Source organism: Numenius arquata, chromosome 2, assembly GCF_964106895.1.
Source record: "Numenius arquata chromosome 2, bNumArq3.hap1.1, whole genome shotgun sequence".
Lineage (NCBI taxonomy): Eukaryota > Metazoa > Chordata > Aves > Charadriiformes > Scolopacidae > Numenius > Numenius arquata.
The window spans coordinates 66,525,858-66,548,916 of NC_133577.1; the positions used below are offsets into that span (position 1 = coordinate 66,525,858).

At 42.1% G+C, this 23,059-nt stretch overlaps 1 protein-coding gene across 1 annotated transcript in view; it reads right to left on the reverse strand.

The window, feature by feature from the left end:
- Positions 1-23,059, reverse strand: part of TMTC1 (transmembrane O-mannosyltransferase targeting cadherins 1) — a 144,623-nt gene that overhangs the window by 55,940 nt on the left and 65,624 nt on the right. The window contains exons 8-9 of the mRNA XM_074168877.1: positions 18,093-18,282; positions 4,372-4,493 (exon numbers count right to left, since the gene is read on the reverse strand). Of these exons, the coding sequence (XP_074024978.1) occupies positions 4,372-4,493; positions 18,093-18,282 (312 nt within the window). The remainder of the gene's footprint in view (positions 1-4,371; positions 4,494-18,092; positions 18,283-23,059) is intronic.

Sequence of the window (23,059 nt, forward strand, 5' to 3'; positions counted from 1 at the left end):
TGGTGAATGTGTAGCTTCCAAATAACCTTAAAGAAAGGGGTGGCAAAGGAAACTGAAAAAGACAGCACCACCCCATTACACAACTGGTCTTAAAGAAAACGAAGATGATGTGGAGACCACAATGTGCTCACCGAAAAGAGAAGTCCCATCCTTAAGTGGCTGTTTTGTAAGTAAAGGAGACTTCTGCTGAGGAATATTCAGGTTCATAAAAATAACAGCTAATTCCATGACCTACCAGGTTCTTTTTCAATTATAAAAGTTAGTAATGTATGGAATTACACTAATTGGAACAAATGCATTAGCACAAAGAATCAAAAACATGCTCTATGCAAAGGCAAAACTTCCATATGGTCCCTGCTTTGCTATGGCACGGGGAAAGCTTTAACATGATGTTAAGTTCCTGAAAAAATACAAGTGCACTTTTTTTCTGGATACTGGCTTTCTTGCAGAATTTTAGATAGACACTGAAGCAAATGCCATCCTGTATATAGCAGTGATCTCATCTTCTAGTATTGACAATTAGGGTTGCAACATCAACTTCTGATATAGTGAGGAGCTGGTGGAAAAAATGACAGCAACCCGTAATTGCCTGTGCTGGGAAAGAGTAACTGTGTGCTCTGCAACCCACTCGTTGCGATATCCACCATGAATGAGTTGCCATAAAAATGGTGCAGGTACCGCCGGATTGCCTATCACTTTCAGCAAATTGGAAATAAGCCACGTAGCAATGTTTTGGTTGATTTGTTCGTTCATATGAGGTTGTGAAAACAGCTTGAGTCATCCAGCTATAATACAGCAGCCCAGACAGGAGCCAGTACTATCAGAGTAGCTGTGAAAGATGAGGAAAACAGAAATTGCTCTGGTAGGAAAGGCCCCATCCCATAAGGTGAGAGCAACCCCAGCTCTGCTGATATGTCAGTAGGGCAGGCAGCTCCTGGATGGAACAAGTTTGCATTGCCTCTCCCGTTTCTCCATGTGAAGGGCAGCACAGAGCAAGGACTAGTGCTCCTGTCTAAGTTCAGACAAATTGCTCATGGCTCAGAATAACTGGATGCACATCATTGTTCTTGATTTTCAAACAATTAGGCTGTCTGTGATGTTCAGAGCAGCATTAACAGATACGCAGTAAGCATAATTACATCTACATTTTGAAGAGGGAAAAGCCCGCAGTGGTTTAAGTCTTTCACTGACTTCCAGCTATTTATTGTGATGCCTCTTTGGAAAACCGTGGCCTACAGAGTTGAATCCTGTGCACAACTCTCAAAATAAGTATTTCACACCCCTAGCCCTCCTGAAAACAAGTTTTCCCCTCACAAGGATAAGAAAACAACAACAAAATTAAAATTTTAAGTTGAAAGACAATAAATTTTTTTCCTATAAAATTTTTCAGGCTAAAGTAATACTATTATTAAAAATTTCTGATTTAAATAAATAAGTGCTTGTGACCCTCAAATGAAAACTAAGTACGAGAAATATTTTCTCCAAATACTTCTGTTTTGCTAAAGCCAATTAAAGAAGACATTCAACCATTTTGACTTAGTTTATATCTCTCTCCCCCTGAGGCACAGCTACAGACAGAAGAGGAATTGTTCCAAATACCCATCAGTCCCCAGAAGGCAAAGCCCAGCCATATAATTAGACATCGAGCAAAAGGCTTATTCCTTGTTCCTTACTATTTACAACATCTTTTACATAAATCCTTGGGACCCTACTTAACTTTCATTGAAAAGAAAATGCTTGACATTTTGCCCAGGTAACTACTGAGCAACACTGAATGAGGACTTCAGGCTGTGACACACATACACAACTGTCACTTCCATAAATTATTAATAAAAGGCTACTACTTGAAACAGAGATAGAAAAGCACCTTCCAGCATAAGCCCAAAAACATAGATCACTGAGTTCTCTCCATCTAATTGAAGACTTTTGTCTAAGTAAAGCTGAACGACAACCTCTGACTTGCTAACTGAGTTTTAGAGAAGGAATGGCAAAGGATAGGAAAAGCCCTCTTCAAGATGTAACATAAGAAAACTGCTAAAGGCTGTTCTAAATAAAGAACACAAGCCCTTCCTAAAGCCATCACTATTAAACCGCCACACTCCCAAGGGTAAGAAAACAAAACAAAACAAAAACCCACCCCATATTATTTTCGTTCTGCCATAGTCATGAATGTTTGCAGAAGTCCCCCTCACCACTCACATCATTTTGCACCCAGAGGATGTAAGAGAGCTCCTTTCTTGGTAACTCGAAGCCAAGAGCACAGCTCTCTCCGGATCCTTTGGCTGGAAACTGCCCACCTCTCCTGCAAAGTGGCAGGGTTTGCCTTCCCTAGCCTGCCAGCCAGCTAGCCTGGGGTAAGAGCAAAAACCAAACATCGCAAAGCAGGACATGAGTGATCTCAGTAAAGTATGAGATCCAGGGACTCCGACACACTTACTCCAGAGAAATCATTTAATCCTTCTGCCTCAGTTTTCCTGCTTGAAAAAAAAAAGCAGCGACTATCAATTACCTACTTTGTAGGTCACATATTTGCAAAGCCCTCAGGGAGATGAAAAGCATTATACAAACTATATGCACACATGTTAACGCTGATTAATTTTCTCTGCGCAAACATATCCTTTTTTCTTCTTCATTGCCCCTCCTCTCATTATATCAGCAGTCTCATCTGGAGGAGGACGAGGAACTGCTGACGGCTGAAGTATTTTCCGCAGTTGTTCTTTTGAGATTCAGAAATGCAACCACTCAACACAGCCCTGTGTTCAGCTGACTGTTTCCTTAATAGCTTTGCGCTTTCATGTGTTTCCTCATTTTCTGTTACATGAATTTAAAGCAATCTGATTTCCAAGTTAATTTGAAATGATGCAAGATCCATTAGTTGAGGGTATCATTTGCAGAGGGACAACCTTCACTCACTATACTTTCAGGTATACTCTCAGCACACAAAAGCAGAGCTAGTGATGTGAATAAATTCAGCAGGATTTGACCCAAAAAGCAAGTCAGTATATAGTGGAGCACAGAGATATAGCCTAACTGCATAAGCAGCTTGCAATAAATGCAGCACTTCCTATGCAGCCCAAGTTTTACACCAATGAGCAGCCCCCAAATGACGACCAGAAAATACATACAGCTTTGCAAAAGACCACCTATAAGCGTTCTTAGGATTTTTGGATCTACATTTTCTGAGGAATATCATTTAAGCATTTTGTGGAATAAAACTATTGTTTCAGTTATCACAAAGTAATCCAGAGTGAAACTGAGGACTTGTGCTTTGTCATCAGCTCCACAATGGCATTTCCCATTAGAGGTAACAGATGCTGACCCTCTGCACCCCAGGGTAGAATTGGGCTTTCAATATCCAAGAATGACCATTTATACCATGGCTGGAACAAACTGCATGGGCACAGGTTGCCGAGAAAGGTTGTGGAGTTTCCCTCCTTGGAGATAATGGAAAACTGTCTGTAGATGGTCCCAGCCAACCGATTGTAGGCGGCCCTACTTGAGCAAAGGGTGTGGACCAGATGACCTCCAGAGGTCCTTTCCACCCTCAACCACCCTGGGATTCCGTGAAATAGGTAATGGTCTGGTGTGTCTTGGATGAACGTCCTCTGATTACTGCAGCCTCTGGTCTGGATACTGTGGAGATGTCAGAAGTAACATCTCAAAGTTGTTGTTGAGTAAATGCAATTGGAAGCACCCAAACTGCTGAAGTGACAATTGTTAGAGGCTGGAAGCCGAGGGAAATGCCAGGGCAGAGGCTGAGTGATGGAGAAGTGGCTGGATTTTCCTCATCCTCCTCAGTAACCGCAAATCCCCCACTTTCAGATGTGTATGCAGCCAACAGCTTACAGGAAGGAGGTCATGTGCATATTCCACAACTGAAGCCAGCAGCCTTTTAAGACAGCAGTAGCCACCTTTGTTTTTACTGACCACCTAATTTAGTGGGAAAGCTGAGCAATACCACAATAAAAATATGACAGGTTAACTTTTCAGCTGCTGTCCTTAAGGTAAAAACATTGGACAATTTAAGTTGATAATGCTACCAAGACAAAGGGTCTTGAAGGACACCCCCCAAGAAACAGCACCTTATCTCTGTATTGAGCTTTCAAGCACACCAGAAAAAATTCTGTGTTAAAAAAAAAAGAAAGAAAAAAAAAAAAAGAAAGGATTTTGGGTAGCTTTGCTCCTGCCAAACAATCTGCTCTCAACAAATTATAAAATCTCTCATGCTATCATGCCAAAACTCAAAGGCAGAGAACATACTGACTAGCAATATAACGTTTGCAGTATTGTAAAAGGGAAGAAGCAATCATGCCTGCTTTTGGAAAATGGGATGGTGGTCTCATTAGAAAGGAATTCAATTGCAATAGTTACCTCGGCATGTAAAGGACTCGCTCTGCCACCACAAATCCCACCCTGAAGAAGAGGTTGCTGGCTGGGATGAATGGGAAAACCAGGAACAACAAGCCAACCAAAACTTCTTTGTGTTCCAGTTTCTGCAATAACACAAAATTAAACAAATATCAACTAAAAAAATCCAACTTAATTCACCACTAACTTTCCCCTTTTGAGAATCTTATTCATAAAAAAACAACTTAGAATAATGTTCAATACATTTTGCATTTAAAAGAAATTATTCTGAGATACTCTTTTTCCCCATTTATGGATTGTTTGTGCTTCTGATATGCCCAGAAAATGCACAAACACTAACCACAGTGTGTATTACCACCCTTGGCATCTTTTCCAAGGTCTGCTCTATTGTATGCAGCTCTCTTGAGATGGCATAGGTAGTACTTAAGATGTATCTCACACTGGTAATATGTAAGTATAGAATAGTGTGAATGTATATATTAGCATGTCTAGCACAGTGTGGCTGTATGTAAATACACAAACACATACACACAGACTTCTGTGTTCTATCCCAAATGTTTATAACTGAGAAAAAGCTGTTCAATCAGTCACATTTTGTGTAAAGAAAACTAGGCCCAAATGGCACATTAATCCAGTCATTTTATCCCTTTCGAGACAATATCTAAACTTGAAACGATACTTCTGCACACGAGGTCTCCGTACTCACACAGAGTTGGAAATTTGAGACATGCTACATGTTAAAATTAATGTTTTTCACTTGAGCTCAGTTAACGCCCTTCACTTGAGCTCACTTTAATGTTGGCTCGCTCTTTGAGGAGAAATCGAATTGCCATATGCAAATTCAAAACAACTGTGATCTGCACAGCCAACATGAGCACCTTGGGATGCCATGAGCAGCAGCAGCCACCACCATTCCTGACATGGAGAGACCCAAGCCTCCTTGAGTTTCAGATTTAGCTCCACCCCAAGAGGGTGAATCAGCTCATGCTTTCTGTTGATGGCCTTCAAGAATGACATCAGGCTACCAGAAGTGTAGCATGAGGTCTGTTGAATCGCCCAGGCAGACATCTGTGCTTTCCCGCCCTGCGACACGGCTGCCTCCTCAGCCACCGCAGCCCCCTTCTGCAGCCGTTGGGAGAAGCTTTGTCACGCTTAGGAACAGATGCAACCAGAATCACTTAGTGGTTGCAGCACTTTCTAATTGTTGTGGGCAATTTCTCAACTTCGGAGAGAACAAATTGACTTCTCTTTACTGGCGGGATCTACATTTAGAAACGTTGAACAAGGTTTCTGAGTAGAGGAACAGAGCCCGATCAACGATGAGCAGCCAAGCAGTACAACCTGTCTTGCTTTTGCACAGCTACAGACAATGACACCAGTTACCACTGGCCCAGTGTCTGAAATTCAGAAGTCCCAGTATTAAAATATATTCATCCTATTCTGTGGGAAAGACTAGTAACATTTTGAGGTACCATCCCTGGAGGTATTCAAAAGATGGGTTTACATAGTGCTTAGTGACATGGTGTAGTGATGGTTTTTTTTATCAGAGTTAGTTTGATGGTTGGACTAGATGATCTTAAAGGTCCCTTCCAACCTGGACAATTCTATGATTCCATGATTTTCTATGGGTGCCAAATGCAAGGGTACACGTCAGAAGGTTCTGATGTCACTTTAGAGAAGCCGAACCACAGGATCAATGAAAAGGTGCACTGGCTTCCCCTGGCTCAAAGAGGAAACATGAGGCAGAGAGGAGAGTAGAATTCACGTCTCCACACTTCTTTATCAATATCTGGTTTAACCAGCACAACAGTTACCTGCTTCTATTATCCGCTTTTGCAGTGTCTTGGAATCACAGTTACTAAGTGCCTTCCTGCAGTCACAACACCACCTAAAATACATTATTCCCAGAGCTGAAGCTGACACCAGTCCATAAAGCTGATGAGCAGAGGTGCCCAGTAATAGTCATTTTGGCTTGTAATTACAATAGAAAATTTAATAGGAAAAAAAAAAAAAGAGGATCAAAAATGGTTTCTCAGCTCTGAATGTAAATTATCAGTCCTAGCTGAACTCCAGATTCCCTCTCACCCAGCTCTGGACATATACTCCATTTCTCTCCTGCCATTTGACGCCACTTTCCCACCTTGTCTGGCCTAACTATGGTGCCCATTTGCTGCCACTGCTCTACCCCAGGATTTTAACAACAAAGACCCAGAGGCAGAAGGAATTATATTGGGCCAAAGGGAGTGCACTGCTAATGCATAAAGTGTTCTCTGTCCCCAAGATATACTGCTGCTTTCAAATGAACCAGCTATCAAATATTTCTCCATTCGTTCTTCGTTAAGTCAATAATTGGGAAAGCAACCTCTAGTTAACATCCCTAGGAAGGACACGGCGTTATTCAAGGCTGCAGCATTGCAGATAAGCAGAGGAAACAATGCTGGAGAAAGACAAATAAAACCAGTACATAAAATGGCAAAGAGGAAAATGTGGGAATTAGCTCGGCTGAAGGAGAAAAGGGTGTTGTGTGCCCTTTCTCCCTCCACAAGAAGTCACAGCTCTAGACTAATGCCATTGAGGGCTGCCAACTCGGTCCCTTGGGGAGGGCTCATAGACGGGAGCCCAGCACTCACAAACCAGACTCACGGAGCAGCAGAGCCCTCTGTGGCGCTACTTATTTCTGAAACAAGAAACATCTGGCAGCACGTGTTTTAAAGCACCCGGTTCAGGCAGAGGCTTTTGTGAAGAGCTGGTTCTCGAAGGCCAGGCTTCGGCTGATTTTGTGCCACCCGTGGTCCTGCCTGACAGCCGGCAGGTCAAACTGCTGAGTTCACGCTGTGGTCACTCTAGAGCTCAGTTTGGGTTTCTCTCCTCTACCCAGCCATTAGCTTTTCCAAAATTTGTACAGGCACTTCATGTATTTGACACCCTGCCCCTGTGGCTGGGTCCTGCCAGGGAGGAGAGGCTGGGGAGAGCCCCTGGGCAGGAAGAGCAGGTGGGGTGGTGGGGTTACTGGTCAGCTGAAACTCATCTGTGGACATTAACAAGGCAGTTTGGATGTGGCCTCTGTGCTCACAGTTGGGAATTTTTACTGGAGGAAAAAGTTACACTATTCACAGCTAGATCTTATTTTGCACTTCCCTAAATAGTTTCTATTGACCACTTGGCTGCTGAGCAAAGCAGCCTTTGCCCTGACCCAATAGATGCACGTTCCTCTATTCCAGCCTTGCAGGGCCCGGAGGCACACCAGAGCTATCTGTCCCTGCCTTCCCAGCAAGGGCTCACCTAGACAGCTGAAAGAAAACAAAAAAAAGGATAGAAATGCAACCACGATGTGTTGAGAGGACCATGTGTACCACAGGTGATAACCGTAGACAGCTAAAAGCTAACACCACAAGTTTCATATGAAACTGTATTCTCCTTTATCATTTCCCTATCAAAATTTACTTAGCAGATGCACCTTTTATCACCCCTTCCCCTGGCGGGGCTGATAGATTTATAAATGAGCAGACAAGCAGGACAGAATGGCACAAGAACATCAGGGACTGGTGCTGTGGGGCTGCAGGAACAGAGGGCAGCAGGATCTTCCATCCAACACAAGCCATAGAAGATGCCCTCCACATGTTTTTTAAATAAAAAAACCCCAACCTGTAGCTTGTTACATTTTTTGGGAGGGGGGAGAAATATTGGGACCATTCATTTGGTTTAACTACTCTGGTCGTATGAGCCCACTTAAGAGACAGCTGAGCTAAAGGTGGCAGAACGAACATCATCCAGGTGCCCAGAGCAGTAGTAAAAGCTTTTAAAGAGCAGTAGACATTTTTGTTTTTCTTCCCTTTTCCTTAAAATAAAAAAGCTAGGACTAGAAATTATAGATCATTCCTTTTAGAGAGACATGTCTTTTCCTCTTAAAGATAGTGCTTTCTTTTGGAAACATAAAACATCTTCCTATCTGTCACAGAGATCTCGGGGAGGTGTGGGGGGAAGCACCTTTGAATTAACCTTGGAATGATTCCTTTTGTTAAAGACAAGCTGACTTCAAAGAAAAATAGTATTCCTTATAGCAGATAGTTTGAGGGGGGGGGGGTTCACATTAACATCTATCTCTAATGACAATTAGGCCTTTATTATATTGCAACCAAAAAAAAAAACCAAACCCCAAAACCAAACCAAAAAGCAAGGAAGAAGCATTTTTTTTAACCTGCTACTTTTCATAGACATCACAGAACTACAGAACACCACTTCTCCCAAAGGCAAGGCAAAAAGTTGTCACACTATCTCAAACAAAATAGCAAAGAATCACTCCAAGGCCAAAACCCATGAACACAGCCATAAATCTCAGAAATTGCTTCCTTGGCAATTTGGGGGAAAAGGAAGAAAGTCTTGAGTTTACAACTGAAAAAGATCTTCCCCTATTACACAATAAATATTTGCCACAAATAAATATTTGCTGACTACTGTTAAACCACAAGTCTTCTACAAGCCAGAGCCCACAAAGTATGAGCGCAAGAGGTACACAGATTACTTCGACATACCTGTCATAAACTATGGATTTGCATAAACCCACTGTAAATTCCCTATCTTTCCCATTGAGAAAGAATCATTTGAGGTGCCAGACCCATTAAGTCTCACACTGTGATGGCAGGACTTATGTTCACATCCCCTGACACCTCCAAGGGCTGAGCTGTTGGAAAGTAGAGCCATGAGGACAACCTTCCCCCCGGCTAGACAAAGTTGCACCTTGGGGAAGACAGCAGCTGGGCAAACAAGTCCAACCTTGGAATGTTCTACCTTGGAATGTTTCTGAAGGTGTTTATACATGCTTGTCTGTCTGATGGGAAGGTGGAAATCAAATGGGTTTAATTTCTTCCTCTATGAGTTTATACTGAGAATGAGGCAAGTGTCACCTCTCCACCATTGAGAACCAACAGCTCCATGGAGTAAAGACTTCCTTCCTACCAAAAGCATAAATCACCCTCTGCCAGCAAGCTCTGGATGGTCCATTGAAGCCAGTGAGATGTTATGCTTGGAACATCTGACTGCAAATGCAGAAAAGCTGGTATTCAGGGAAGCCAGTAGTACAGGACTGTATAAAAGCAACGAATGCTATTACACATTTTCAAATGCTTGCAGGCCTAGGAAGCAAGTGCATTATCCATAAAAAGAGAGACAGATTCAGAGAAGCTACCTGGCTGTCTACAGACTACAGACACAGGATTACACTTCTTAGGTTTATTCCTAACATTGATTTGCGCAAGCCCTTAGTGCAGGCTGCACGCAAACTTAATTCATATATTCCTGTTGTAACAGTCACTCATGAAGCCACAAGCAGCTTGGCAACATGACTCCTCACTGGCCTGCACCAAACCAGTGTCAGCATCTCACCTGACAAGAGGTCAGGATCTGTAAACATCTACTCTTGCACTTCCAACATATACAGTATTAAAGATAAAAGGAACAACGTAGAAGTGCGTCAAATTTACATTACACATAAGGTGATGAAAAGCAAACTTAAGATAATCAACCCTAAGGATTCTTTCCTTCACTGGAAGAAAATCTGTTGATGCAAAGCCTGCAGAAGCAAGCACTGGGTGCTCCCCCATCCCACCTCACTGGTGCAGGCACAGACAGGCCATGGCAGAGTTGTGCCATGCTTCATGTACCATCCTTAAGGTCACCAGTGGAAATCAGGATGGGACATGATGGAGCAACTCTGCTATGAAGACAGGCTGAGAGAGTTGGGGTTGTTCAGCCTGGAGAAGAGAAAGATCCGGGGAGACCTTATAGCAGCCTTCCAATATCTAAAGGGCACCTACAAGAAAGCTGGAGAGGGAACTCTTTATGAGGGAGTGTAGTGATAGGACGAGGGGTAATGGTTTCAAACTGGAAGAAGGGAGAATTAGATTAGATATCAGGAAGAAATTCTTTACTGCGAGGATGGTGGGACACTAGAACAGGTTGCCCAGAGAAGTTGTGGGTGCCCCATCCCTGGAAGTGTTCAAGGTCAGGTTGGATGGGGCTTTGAGCAACCTGGTCTAGTGGGAGGTGTCCCTGCCCATGGCAGGGGCATTGGAACTCGATGATCTTTAAGGTCCCTCCCGTATTCTGTGATTCAAGTGATGTACATCTTTATTTTCTGTGGCCAAACAGGAAGGCCCTGTGGATCTATGGCTGTTTCGCTCTGCTGCGTGTGCCACCACAACCAAGTGAATGGTGCCAAAAGTCAGATATCAACAGATGGTCTGAAAAACTCAAACATTTAGTAAGGAATAGGTAACTGCCCAGCTTCCAATCTGGCGCAGACACCAGGCTTAATCAGCTTGCTCCTACAAAAAGAGCCACAAATTCTGTAATCACTACATTTTATCAGTTTTATTCTTTCATCTCATAAAAAAAAAAAAAATCAGCATCTTCAATAGCGCCAGCTGCTTGAATGCCAGGCTTAGCAACTCACTGTCTTCCCAAAATAGCTCAGTTTTCCTTGGTGATCATCTAGTTCTGATAACATCACCCACAGTCACTACTCACTAGAATTAAGCAAATTTTGTACTTCACAGATAGTCCAAAGCCATGGAGATTTATAATACTATTTTGACCTTCACTGCCCACTGCTTATTAACTGACATGTTGGTCCTATTTCCAGCATTCAGCAGCAGCAACAAAAACTGCTTTCCAGTTTACCAGCAGCAGCACCTATTCAGGAACCAGTGTTCAGGAAAACATGCGCCAGTCAGAAACTGAATCAAAACCCCTGAAAGTATCATTGGCTTCCTAATGTGGGATTATCTGAAGACAAATCCTTGGCACATACCTCAGACTGCCCTAATGAAATCATCCACTTTCCATTTCCAGAAGGAAGTAAGCACTGGTCTGTACCATTAGGTAAAACAGCCTATTTTTCAGAATGCTGAAAGTGCTTAAAAACTCTGTTTACTTCAGTAGGAACTGTGGATGCTCAGAAATTCTGGAAATCAGGCTCTAAAATATGGAATAAGAGTGGAAAGCAGCTCTTTTGCAATCCCATAACCCACATCAGGGCACAGAAGTGTATCCTACCGACATTTCACTTTTTATTTTAGTATCTGAAAGTAAAATTTTGATATCTACTATTTTCTTTTTCTCTGTAGACCTCAGCTACCCATCCATTCAGCTGCGTGTCTACAGTCTTTCTTATTCAGGTTTCTAAAATCCCCTGAAGATATAAACTCATTTTCCCAATCCTTAATCTCTACAGCCTCTAATTCTGCTTGATGAGATGATTTGAGCAGGATGCAGGAGTACACGCATCTTTGAAAGAGAAGTGGAACATTCCAAAAGGAAATAGGAAAGTCAATAAATTGGTCCAGGAATTAAAAAAATGCTTTTGACCTTGAGGTTGTTTTTCCCCTCTTCCCTTTCATTCTGTGACCACAGGCTGCGTCACTACATGGAGGGAGGAAAAATAAAAAGAAAAAAAAAAAAGGTAAAATTTAAACACATGCACACCACTTGTGGTAAGTAACAGCGCGATCTTTGTAAAAGCAACTCTGTTCACAAAGAGTTCGCTCTTAGGAGGTAACACTGATCAAAAGGATCCTGATAAAAATCACGCAATAGTTTGGCACCCTAATGTTTAACTCAGACCAACTAGGAACAATGAGTAGCATCATTTCCCTCAACTGTAAGTATCTTGGACCTCATTCCTCCTACCCTCTCCTTCTCACCCTATTATTGTGACACTCCAGAACCTTTCAGTTCTGAGCATGTCTTGAAATATTAACTCAAATCAGAAAAATAAAATGGTAGAAAACAAAAAGGGTATCTATGAAAAATACAGTAATTCAGTGTTAATATGCTGAAAATGGCAGAACTACCTACCCCTATGAGCACTACCTGCCTAGCGTGACAAACTCCTGCAGGAGTTAAGAGCCTGTTTGGAAGATGCTGAATATCTTCATGGTGAGCCAAATCAGAACTACTTCACCCATGGTTGTATTTACTCAGACTACCACACTCCAAACCAGTTATTTCAAACATCTACCAAGAAAAAAAAAAAATCTGATGCAAGAAGGTATGCTGATAGTTCTTGTGTTTGCTTTTTTAATTCAGAATGGCAATCGCATACAGACAGAAACCTGAGAAAGGTTTCTTCTTTTGCTTGTTTGTTGCCTGGCACAGCAAACACCCTGGGAAGGCTTTCATGTTCCTTCCAGCCCCACCAGGGACCCACAGCTGATCTGTTTGCAGCACTCGACAGAGCAGAAACACAGCCGGCAAGGCAGGCAGGGCACACACAAGGGGCTCCCCCCCTCCATCCCTCCCTCCAGCTTTCACTAAACAGAGTCTTTCTGGCTTATTACTCTCTCCCCGCAGCAAACACTAACAACAGAAGCAGCACAGAAAAAACCTCGCTGCTAAGGATTAAGAACATCAGTCCTGACCTTCTCTGTGTGTGGAAGGAATTCAAGTGGGCCCTCAGGAAAATGAAAGCAGGATTTATTTTAAATGGACCTTTTATGAAAATGACTGTGGTTTCCAGCTTGTCAGATAGACTCCGTCGATAAATAGCCTTATTCACCTTGCCGTGCCTTTGAAGCAGGTATTGTTCTGGAAGTGTTGTGGCACATGAATTTTGCTAGGCATACGTTCTAACTGTGCTGATACTACTGTAGAATATTATAAAAGGCAACCGTTCCCGAGAAAGGTCCATAACCTGTGATTTATTAATGAAATGCCAAACCTGGGCAATGAGGCAAAGGTCTCAGGAGTGCAGGGTAAAGCAAATAGCACGACAAAATACACATAATGAGTGCTAGCAAAAACAACAGAAACATGCACACAAAGAGAAGACACAAACGTTTTCCTCTCCTTGATGGTATTAAACATTGTCAGCTAAGAAATATAGTCTGCAAGTGACTGAGGAATATGCTTAGATGATATTCATACATATAAACGACCAGATAAATGGCAATATGATGCCAATTACAGCACAAATTAAAGTCATAATAATTTGGTATAAAATGCCTTATCTTGGCTAGGATGCAGTATGCAGAAAAACACAGAAGTAGCAGTACCTTAAAATTAGACCTGAAGTAAAAAACAACCAACTGTAGCATATGAAAGAACAGGATAATAATACGTATCTCAGTTGCATGTAATGAATACAACCTGAAAATCATCACAATTTCCTGTACCATAGGTAGCCATGTCTCACACAGCAGCAAAGCATGTTCTTTAAAAAGATATATCCTAGAGAACACTAGAGATTTTTTTTAAATTGATGTGAAACATAAGTAGCACTCCCTCCTCAGACGTGAGCAAGCTGTGGCACATCATTATGCATTCCTGCTGAACAAGTAGAAGGTGCTGTGAACCACCATAAGGTCCCTCCATAGTAGTTGGTCATGAGTATAAACGTAAGAGGGCCAAGCAGTATGAGGTACAATAATTCCCCCAGACTGGTGACAAAAGCTACTGTCCCAAATTAGTTTTCCAGATCACCTTCCTCTGAATTACCCCATCACACACACGAGTTTCCCCACTATCAAGCCCTCCATATATCAAGTACCACATAGAAAGGTGAATCCGATCCATCATGTGCTCTGTACATATGTTCACAGCTACAATTACAGGACAAACTGCATTTTAATCACACTGCTAATTAAGCAGTGACCTAAAAATGCCATGCAGAGTGGCGTTTCAAACATCTGAAGGATTTTCCTTTCATGCTCATTGAATTATTATGACATGTCAAAGAAATAACTGCCATCCTGACGATATGACCAGAATTGCTGTCCTCTCTCCAGTCCACCAGGTGCTCGCTGTTTCTTCCAGCACAGAAAGACGGCGTTATGGGCCCTTGGGTATGCTAGTGGCCACTGGAAGCATCAGACAAGACTATTTCTCTGGCCTTGCAACTGGCGTGCTTGGCAACCAAAAAGAGACTGCTTCATCCATTTCACTGTTACCTCTGTGATCTCCCTAGTCACAAAGCTGGAAGACAAACCACGTCTATTCTTTGCAGCTGAGGCTGTGTTTGAAAATGAGCAATAAACAAATCTCACCCTCTTTTCCCAACTATAATTATTTCTATAGGATGCAGGCATTTGCAATAGCATCCCCAGCCTCTGTCACGTCCCTGGCACGCTACTCGAAGCCCAGCCAGGCTGGGTGAGGAAGTTCACCCCAAAGAGCTGAGCAGAACCTGAGGATTTTGAGACCCACCAGTGACTCCTGGTGCCTTGGCTAAAACAGCTCAAGAGAGGCCAATCTGTAGAGCATGCTGGGCACCTGCGGGGTGAGAAATCAAGTCTCAAAAGGCTTCAAAGAGCTGCTTAACGATGGACTGCAACTTTGGCACGCAAGTCACTATGAAAAAAATCTTAGCCAGAGATGACAACAAAGCCTTTTACTCCCACAGTGGGAGGTGCACCAAGGAGCAGGCCTTTTGGTTACTGTCGTCGGGCCTCCTGAGGATAGTCATTAATTATCCCGTGTGACGGGGATGGCTGCAGGAAGAGACAAGCATGGCTGTGCACCTAAATACCGTGCAGAGCAACAAGTCCTTCTTGGGGAGCTGCTCACCGGGAGCTCTTTGGCCGATAAGCAAGAGGGATTAGCACTGCACACGTGAAACAACTCAGCTAATGGAAGTTGTATACAAGGAATTAACAAAGCAATTTTTCAAGCGACTTCCTCATTACGTAAGAAGGAGAACAACAGTGAAAGTGCACATGCAGGATGAGGAGGGAGGCTTCTCTGTCCAAACAATAACAAACTGGAGAGCTGTCTTCTCCGTTTCTGCTGTCTTCAGCATAAAAACTCCCATCTAGTAACAAACATGTTCCAAGCAAAGCACTTATGGGTAGAAATCTTGCACTGTTTCTTCTCTTTCTGCAGTAAAACGTTCACAAAACGAAACAGAACAAGAAAGCTTCATGCCTTAGATGTCCTTTATCAGCACTACACATACATGCCAACAAGGTTATTACCCTAATCACAAACGTCAACAACAAATTAGCCCTGTTTAAAATTCAATGGCAACAAAGGCAGAAATCCAATACAGGCATTCTCTAATTACAGTCCATGTAATATATTCTGCAAGTCTCCTGTGAGCTTGTTTTGTGGATGCACACGCGTCCTCTCTTGCCACTGAAAATCAGCTCGGTGTTCACTGCACAAATGTCGTCACTTCTGCCAAAATCTTTTCTAGAATTTCCATTCTCCGTGCCACAGAAAGGAAAGCATTAGTGCCAATGAGATTGAATATGAGGTTTTGTCCTCTTACCCCTGCCCACCTACATGCTCAGACGAAAGGCGCACACACTCCGTGCCTGTTCACTCTAAAACCATTCCCTAGAAAATTGCAAGCTATTGCTTCCAGGTTAGGCTTTGCAATGAAGGAGGAGAGAAAAATGGCTACTAAGACAGTTTCGTGTGTTCACTTCAAAAAGAAAAGCAGAACATCCTACATTTTATGAAACGTGAAAAATCAACTGATGCGTCTCATGCCACCTACAAGCTGCAAAATAGCAAAAAGTGGCCTGTCTGGGGCTTGACTGAAAGATGGTCCTTCCCAATGGGGAGGGCAATGTTATATACCAAAGGCCACCACTGTTGCATTTGGAAAGAAGCTTGCTTAAGAGCCTAATATAATGAATTGTGCCTACAGTTCATGTGTCCTGAACTTCCCTCTCCTTGCTGTAGAAGACATTCCTGAGAGTGTCTGAAGCCAAACAGGATAATTTATTTCCAGGAAATGTGTCTCTTCCTACTGTTTGCTTTCCTCAATAATTCATATTACTCAGCACAACGCGATCATCCCTGTACCGCTTCACAGTGGTATCACAATTAGGTTGTTATGAGAATCACTAAAAATAAAATAGAAAGTAGTTTCAGACATTTAGAATTTCATGAAAAGCAGGATATTTCGGCTGTCTCTAATAATACCTAGGGCTGGCATATCAAGTTGACCCCCAGGAACAATTACCACTTCCATGCTCACAGTGGGTGTGCTGAGAAGCTGGTGAGCTGAGTGTTTATTAGAGCACTTTGTGAAGAATACATGATAGTCCTGGTTTTACTTAGGTTAGACACTTAGGATCCAACTTATTCTGTGTTTGGGGTTTTCAAGAGTAAGCACAAGGGAATCTACAGATGAATTTCAAAGCATCCAGTAAGTATATGCCTGGAGAGCAAAACTCATGTTGCTTAACACAACATTAACAGTGGTTAAGGGCAAAGCAGCAAAATTATTCTCACAAAAAAAGTAGAAGCTGCAGTTTCAAATCAAACAGTGGTATTCATAAATCCATACTGAATTGTTTTGCCTTTTAGAAAAAAAAAATGAATAAAAATGTGATAAAACCCAGAAATTTAAAGCACAAAGTGTTTTGGAACATTTTGTTTTGCAGTTTGACAGAAGACACACAATTCAGTTACCCAAAGGAATCCTTCTGGATTATAGTTTTACCCAAAATAAAATAACACAAAATGTCTTTGGATAATCCTGAAAGATTTTTTCCTAGCAAACCAATGACATTAATCTTACACAGAGTTCCAATTCTGACGCCAGGAGAAGAAATAAAAAGCAATCCAAACTTCAAAGAACATGGGATAAGGTTTTTCAGAAGTGGTCAGTACTGGGCTAATGAGAATTTTATCATTAACTTCCCTGAGAACAGGATTAGGTCTAATACAAACACTTCTGAATATCTCTAGCAGTGAGTAATGAAAGCAGGAGGAATACAAGATGATGTACAACCTGCAGGTAGAACTAGTGAATATCTAATAGGATATTTTCCCATATTTCCCATACAGCCTCTGTCAATGTATAATCTAAATTAATGACTCTGCAGTCTCAAACTGGTTCATTTTCCATCTTCTTATCAGGAGCACAGAGAAGACTGCCAGGGTAGACTGAAGCCCATACATGACCTGCACATTTTAGCATAGCTTAGGTATTAAAAAAATGTTACTCCCCTACTATGCTTTTGAATGAGATGTATGTTTAAGGAAGAGAAACTTTTGTACTATTTCAAAAATTATTACCAACACCTTTCCTAAAGAAGCTTCCACAACACAACTACAGAAGCAATTGCCTGTGTGATCCACAAAGACACCCCTTTCATGTAAGTTAATATCTGATCTCCCACAAGTCTAGTGCAACCTCACTTTCACTTTTGCAATATGATTAATGGTAGATCTCGGCTGTTGAATTGTGAAGTTTGGCTTACCACTATGTTATATACACTAAATAACCATTTCCAGGTCATTTCACATTTCCTGTGTTCCATTACTCTGCTGATGGGAAATCTTCTATATCCAACATTTAGGTTTTAGAGACATAGTAAAGGTATGAATACAATAATTGATTTCATTTTCAAATGGCTCAGCAGAAGACAGTTCCCAGTCCTGTTTGAAGCAGTGACAAAGAGCCTAATGACTATGGGAGAGGCAGAGACTCTTAACAACTTCAGTGGGGTTTGGATCATTAGCAGTAATTGAACGCAGGACTCCAGGCCAAGTTTTGCCCTCAAATCAGACCAATTAGAGACTGACATTCAACTAGAGGGACATTTTCATCTGTTAAGCTTGCCTGCGTTAGCTACATAGCGGTACGAATTTTTTCACTCCAATCCAATGCATCTGGGAGGAAAACTTGGGCTTACTAAATGTTTTAACCTGAAGAGTAGGAAACAAAAGATTTTAATAAACAAAATGTTGTATTGTGTGTCTTTTGGTGTTACCTTGAATGCAGCTATGCAATGCAGGCTGAGTAACGCCATCACCAGCACCAGGAACACTGTGGCCAAGTTCCTCACATCCCAGACAGACTCAATCAAAGGGATGCTGCCGACCTGCCAGTCGTAGCACAGGGTGATCGGTGCCAGCAGAAGCCACGCATTGAAGGCCAGAAGGTAGGAATAAGTTAGAAACCTGCAAAAGAAAACAGGTAATGTAATACAGGGAATGACTGCCAACGCATGTAATGTTTTCCTTCGGCAATTACCACTTACTACATGGGAGGAGGAAAAAAAAAATTAGCTCTGCTCTCACAGGCAATACCATAAAGCGATGCTAACGTAGAAGAGGGGCAATTCAACAGCTAATTTAAAGAAATAACCCAAGATCAATATTTATGTGGTTTCTATGCACCAGCCTTTGGAAAACTAAGAAATCTTCATCTCCCATTTGAATGTTGGATTTTTGAAGTGACTTTCTACCAGCTTCAGCAATAAATGAATAATAACTAAGCAAGTACGTACACATATTGAACAGTTTCACAGTTCACTGCATCACTCCTGCAATACAAAATATCCCTCTAGCTGGGTTTAACTTACAATTTAGGATTTCTCCTATGTGCACAATATTGAGCAATTAAAGTTAGACCTCTCTGTCTTTTCTCTTTACATCCCAGCACAGAGAGAAAATACAGAAGACAGGAGGCACCGGGTGATTCTCGGCTGATCCCATCACAGCTTACTAGGGCTGGTGACAGCTTGCATGAGATGGCCACAGAAATGATCGAGAAGTAGGGAGCCTTTCAAATTGTTGTAATCTTCATTAATTGGTATTCTCAATAGAGAGGAAATTAATGGGGAATGGAAACGGGGAACCATGCTGCCCTCTGGAAAGCATGCAGTGCTTTTAGAAGACTGAACAAGAACAGCATGTGTGCAACTGGGCTAAAGAAAACAAGGCGGGGGGAGAGAAAAAAAAAATAAATAAAATCAAACCAACATCCCCTTCTCCCCGCCAGCCTTTTGATGCTTGGCACCTACTTGCCCAAAAGTGCATCCCCCTCAAACCACATATACCAAAGTTTGAATACTTCTGTATGCAAGGGGCTGGAGATTATTCCAACAATCGTGAAATCAAACAAAATTGCAACAGCCTTAGAACAGACAAACCCTTCCTTGGTCTGCAAATGGAAAAATCTACATTGTACACAGCACCAAGACGGCAAATAGTCAAAAAGAAATGAAATTATATTCTACCCTGCATAGTATTTCTTCCATCTGAGCCTGCTTTGGCTATTGTTATCACACCCAGTTGCCATGGTACTTTCGCAGGTTTATTAAAACGATAACAAAGGATGCCCAAGAGATGTCAAGCCATGTAGACAGAGGATTGTTTCACTTGCCACTTGCAAACATACCTCTTTGGGGTCAAAATGCCACCCCTTACAACAGCACTGACAACATCATATTTTATTTGTGGCAGAAGGGGTAAGATACTGAAGTTAAATGTGACTCCAGGCAGGCAGGACTGAAGCTCCCGGATGGGCGCTGGGCCAAGACACAGGGATGAAACTGGCCTAAATTTTTGTGAAAATATTTTTAAATGACCACAAACAATTAGGATATCAGTTTCTCTTCTCATCTGAAAAACAAACATCTCCAGCAGCACAGCAACCCAAAAGCAGGGAGGCTTACAGAGCTGGAATAATGTTTCATTGTAAACAGTGGAAAAGGCACATTCTCATTTCCCCACAAATCTTTCTAAGCTCCCAGTTCTGATGGAAAATGGAACATTCCCACATTTTTAAGGTTTCCAGCCATTTGATACATTTCTCTTACATCCCTCCATTTTCCTCCCCTTCCCCATCCTGAGGGAGTAAAGGAGAGGAAAAATGATAGAAAATCCATCTTCTCTCCTAACAGAGGCAGTGATTAAAAAGACAGTTTCTATTTAAGAAAACATCCCTTAACAACATAATCTAATTTTACTCAAAATGTTCTTACAATTCTGATTGTTCACTATTTCTAAAGAAACAAACGTGTCTTTCCTAGTTATCAAACCAATCTTTTCTGGCCCACATTACGGAGAAACACGGCAAGGCAAAATCTGGTGGAGCTTCATCAGGCCAAGGTGCTCGCTCATGATGTTACATGTGGCCCGGCCCCACCGCTGAGCGGTCACAATGCAAAACAGACTTCTGTATCAGCCTCAACACGATGTCACCTCAGAAAAGGTTGCCAGCATTTATTTACTGCTACTTACTTAAAAGCCAAACTCAGACCCATTCCTAGCTTTACTTTCCAAAGAAAAAGCATGTCCATTTATGTCCATCTGAATAATGTCATGGCACAGGATATTGTTACAAGTCTGTGTATTAGACAGATTTTCAGGATTTTCAAATTGAGTTAGTTTTGCACTTGATGCCTTAAGAGAGCTGAGGTTTTGGAGGGAGCGTAACCTTTTATGCCCTGGCATATTAACATTTTCAATAAGCATCACTATATTCATGGAAATTTGTATGCCACCCACAACACGCACCAGAAACCCTCCTCTACTTTCTCAGACTGGGCTGCTGGGTAAGAAGGAACGAGATGGCATTTGGGATCTTTGCAAACTGCAGCATTGCAGTTGAAGAGGGACTAGTGGCTTTTCTGCATCTTCACTGATAAGGCAGGAGCTGATAAACCATTACACAGCACAGAGTAAATAAACACAGCTTGCTGCCATAACAAATTGAGTCAGTTTAACAAATTTTAAGAGGAATTCGGGGTAGCCAGATTAGAGTGCTTTCATGCATTTCTGCTGGGAGGTTAGGACAAACTGCTGTTGAAGATGAGAAGACACGCTCCAGGACACGCACTGATCAGGAGATGTTTGTAAACAAGTCTCTCTTTCCCTGTGCTTGAGGGGTTTCCATTTTCCTTGGGAGCCATGTGCACAACTCTCTGCCAGAGGCAGGTCCCAGAGGAGATGGACAATCACTCCATTCTATTACAGCAATAATTAGTGTCTTAAATACACTCTGCCAACAGCAGTGAACTATTTTAAAGCCTGTGACAGTCATTACCATCTATGTACGGCCGACTGGTTTGCCTCTCCAGACACCCTACTGGAGAAATCTTGGCCACGTCTCTCATCGTGAAGGTTGAACACTCTCATTCAACGTGCGTGTGCCACCAGCAGGCAGGGAAGGAAGATCTAGGAGAGCACTGCCTGATTTTAGGAGGCATTTGTAAGCTGCAAGAAAGCCTTCAGTGAACTCTGATTCACGCAAAAGTTTGGATATGCTTTCAGCATTGGTAACCTCTACTTGAATGTGATGGATGGCTGTATAAAATAAAACATTACAAACTATCGCTATTCTAGGTAGTAGGAACAGAAAAATAACAGGATGCTAATAATAGTCGCTGACAATTCAGTGCTGCTCTTCACTTGTAGCTCTTGAAAGAACATGATATTCCTTTACATCCGTGTGGCTCTCATATCCGTAGCCAGGGAGAAGCTAAAAGCAGGAGAAACTCTAGAAGAACCCTCTCACCAAAACTGACACCGCAAGGAAATAACCTGCAAATTTTGAAAAGACTCAAAGATTCATGGAGTCATCCCAGGAGCTAATTACATTTCAGCAGCCTACCTGCAAATGGCAACAAAAGTATTTTCTTTTAATTAGTTGACTAAGTGAATTACATTTTAAATTAATGGTCTCCTCTATATTGCTGTTCATGTCTGCTGGAATTCCAAGGGAGAAAAATCCCTGCCTGTAACATCTCCCTCTCTATCAGTTAATCCCAGGGATGACAGAGTATTACTGGTGAGGTGATTGGAAGAATCTGCCTCTTAATTGGCAATCAGTTTTCCCCCAGGCTGGTTAACAGCATTTGCATTACAGTGGAGTCATTTTTTTAATTTGCGAATTGAACATGGAAATCCAAGTTTCAGCTGGTACCAAGTGTTTCTTTTCACTTCTCAGCATCTCTGGCATGTTCAGAAAAACACAGTTCCTCCTGTGGGTAGCAGGTGTTGTCATGGCAATCCAGTTTGTTTAGTTTTAAATTTTTTAGTTTAAATGTACTCTTGCGTCCTTTGTTTGAGATAAAGACAGGATGACTCATACCTAGAACCTGTTGCAGAAAACAACTATCTGAACTGATTACTTCTGCAAAAATGAAAGTACAGGGTGCTACTTAAAGCTATAAACAACACGACAGAAAAATACTCGAGGGATTGTCTGTTACCCTTTGTTGTAAGAGAGACTAACAAGCTTGGAAAAGCCCTACTCTCAGCTCTGCCCAACCCAGGCAATCAGAGCACATGAGGATTGTGAGACTAGCTAAAAAAAATACAAGATTTATAGAAATTTATGAGGAGTTTCACTTGCTTTTTGATTTTGGAGCATTTCAAGCTTTTCTTCCACAGCTCCCAGGGACTGAGATTATAGATTTCTGTCTAAAACTGGGCTACACAAGCGATCACAAGACTCAGACCATGCCCCACTGAAGCTGCATGGGAAAGTAGGGGGCAGTGACCCTATTCTTTCTAGGTGCATACGGTGATGCAACCTACCACCTACACAGTTCTGGGACAACCCATCCCATTCCTGACAAATAGCCTTACCCCCAAAGACCCAGCAGGGTCTCCACCTGCAAGTGGAAGACTTTCCTGCACTGGAGATTTTAGCAAGGCAAAGGCAAAATATTCTCCTGGATGGGGAAAAAAAATGGACCTATCTAGAAGACAGGTGATAACAGTGCACTTCACTGGTATTTGGGAAAAGAAGGGGGTGCTTAAAGAAGCGGGGGATCTGGAACAGAAGCAGAAAGATAGTCACTGCCCTTCCAGAAGTCACAGACCTTGTTAACGCTCTTCTCAGAAGAAGACCTGTGCACTGCCAAGGGCTCTGGGAAGTTTCAGTTCACTGTAAGGGTGAGAAGAGCTCCTTTATTAGGGAAAAGAGCTTCTCAGTTGCATTAAC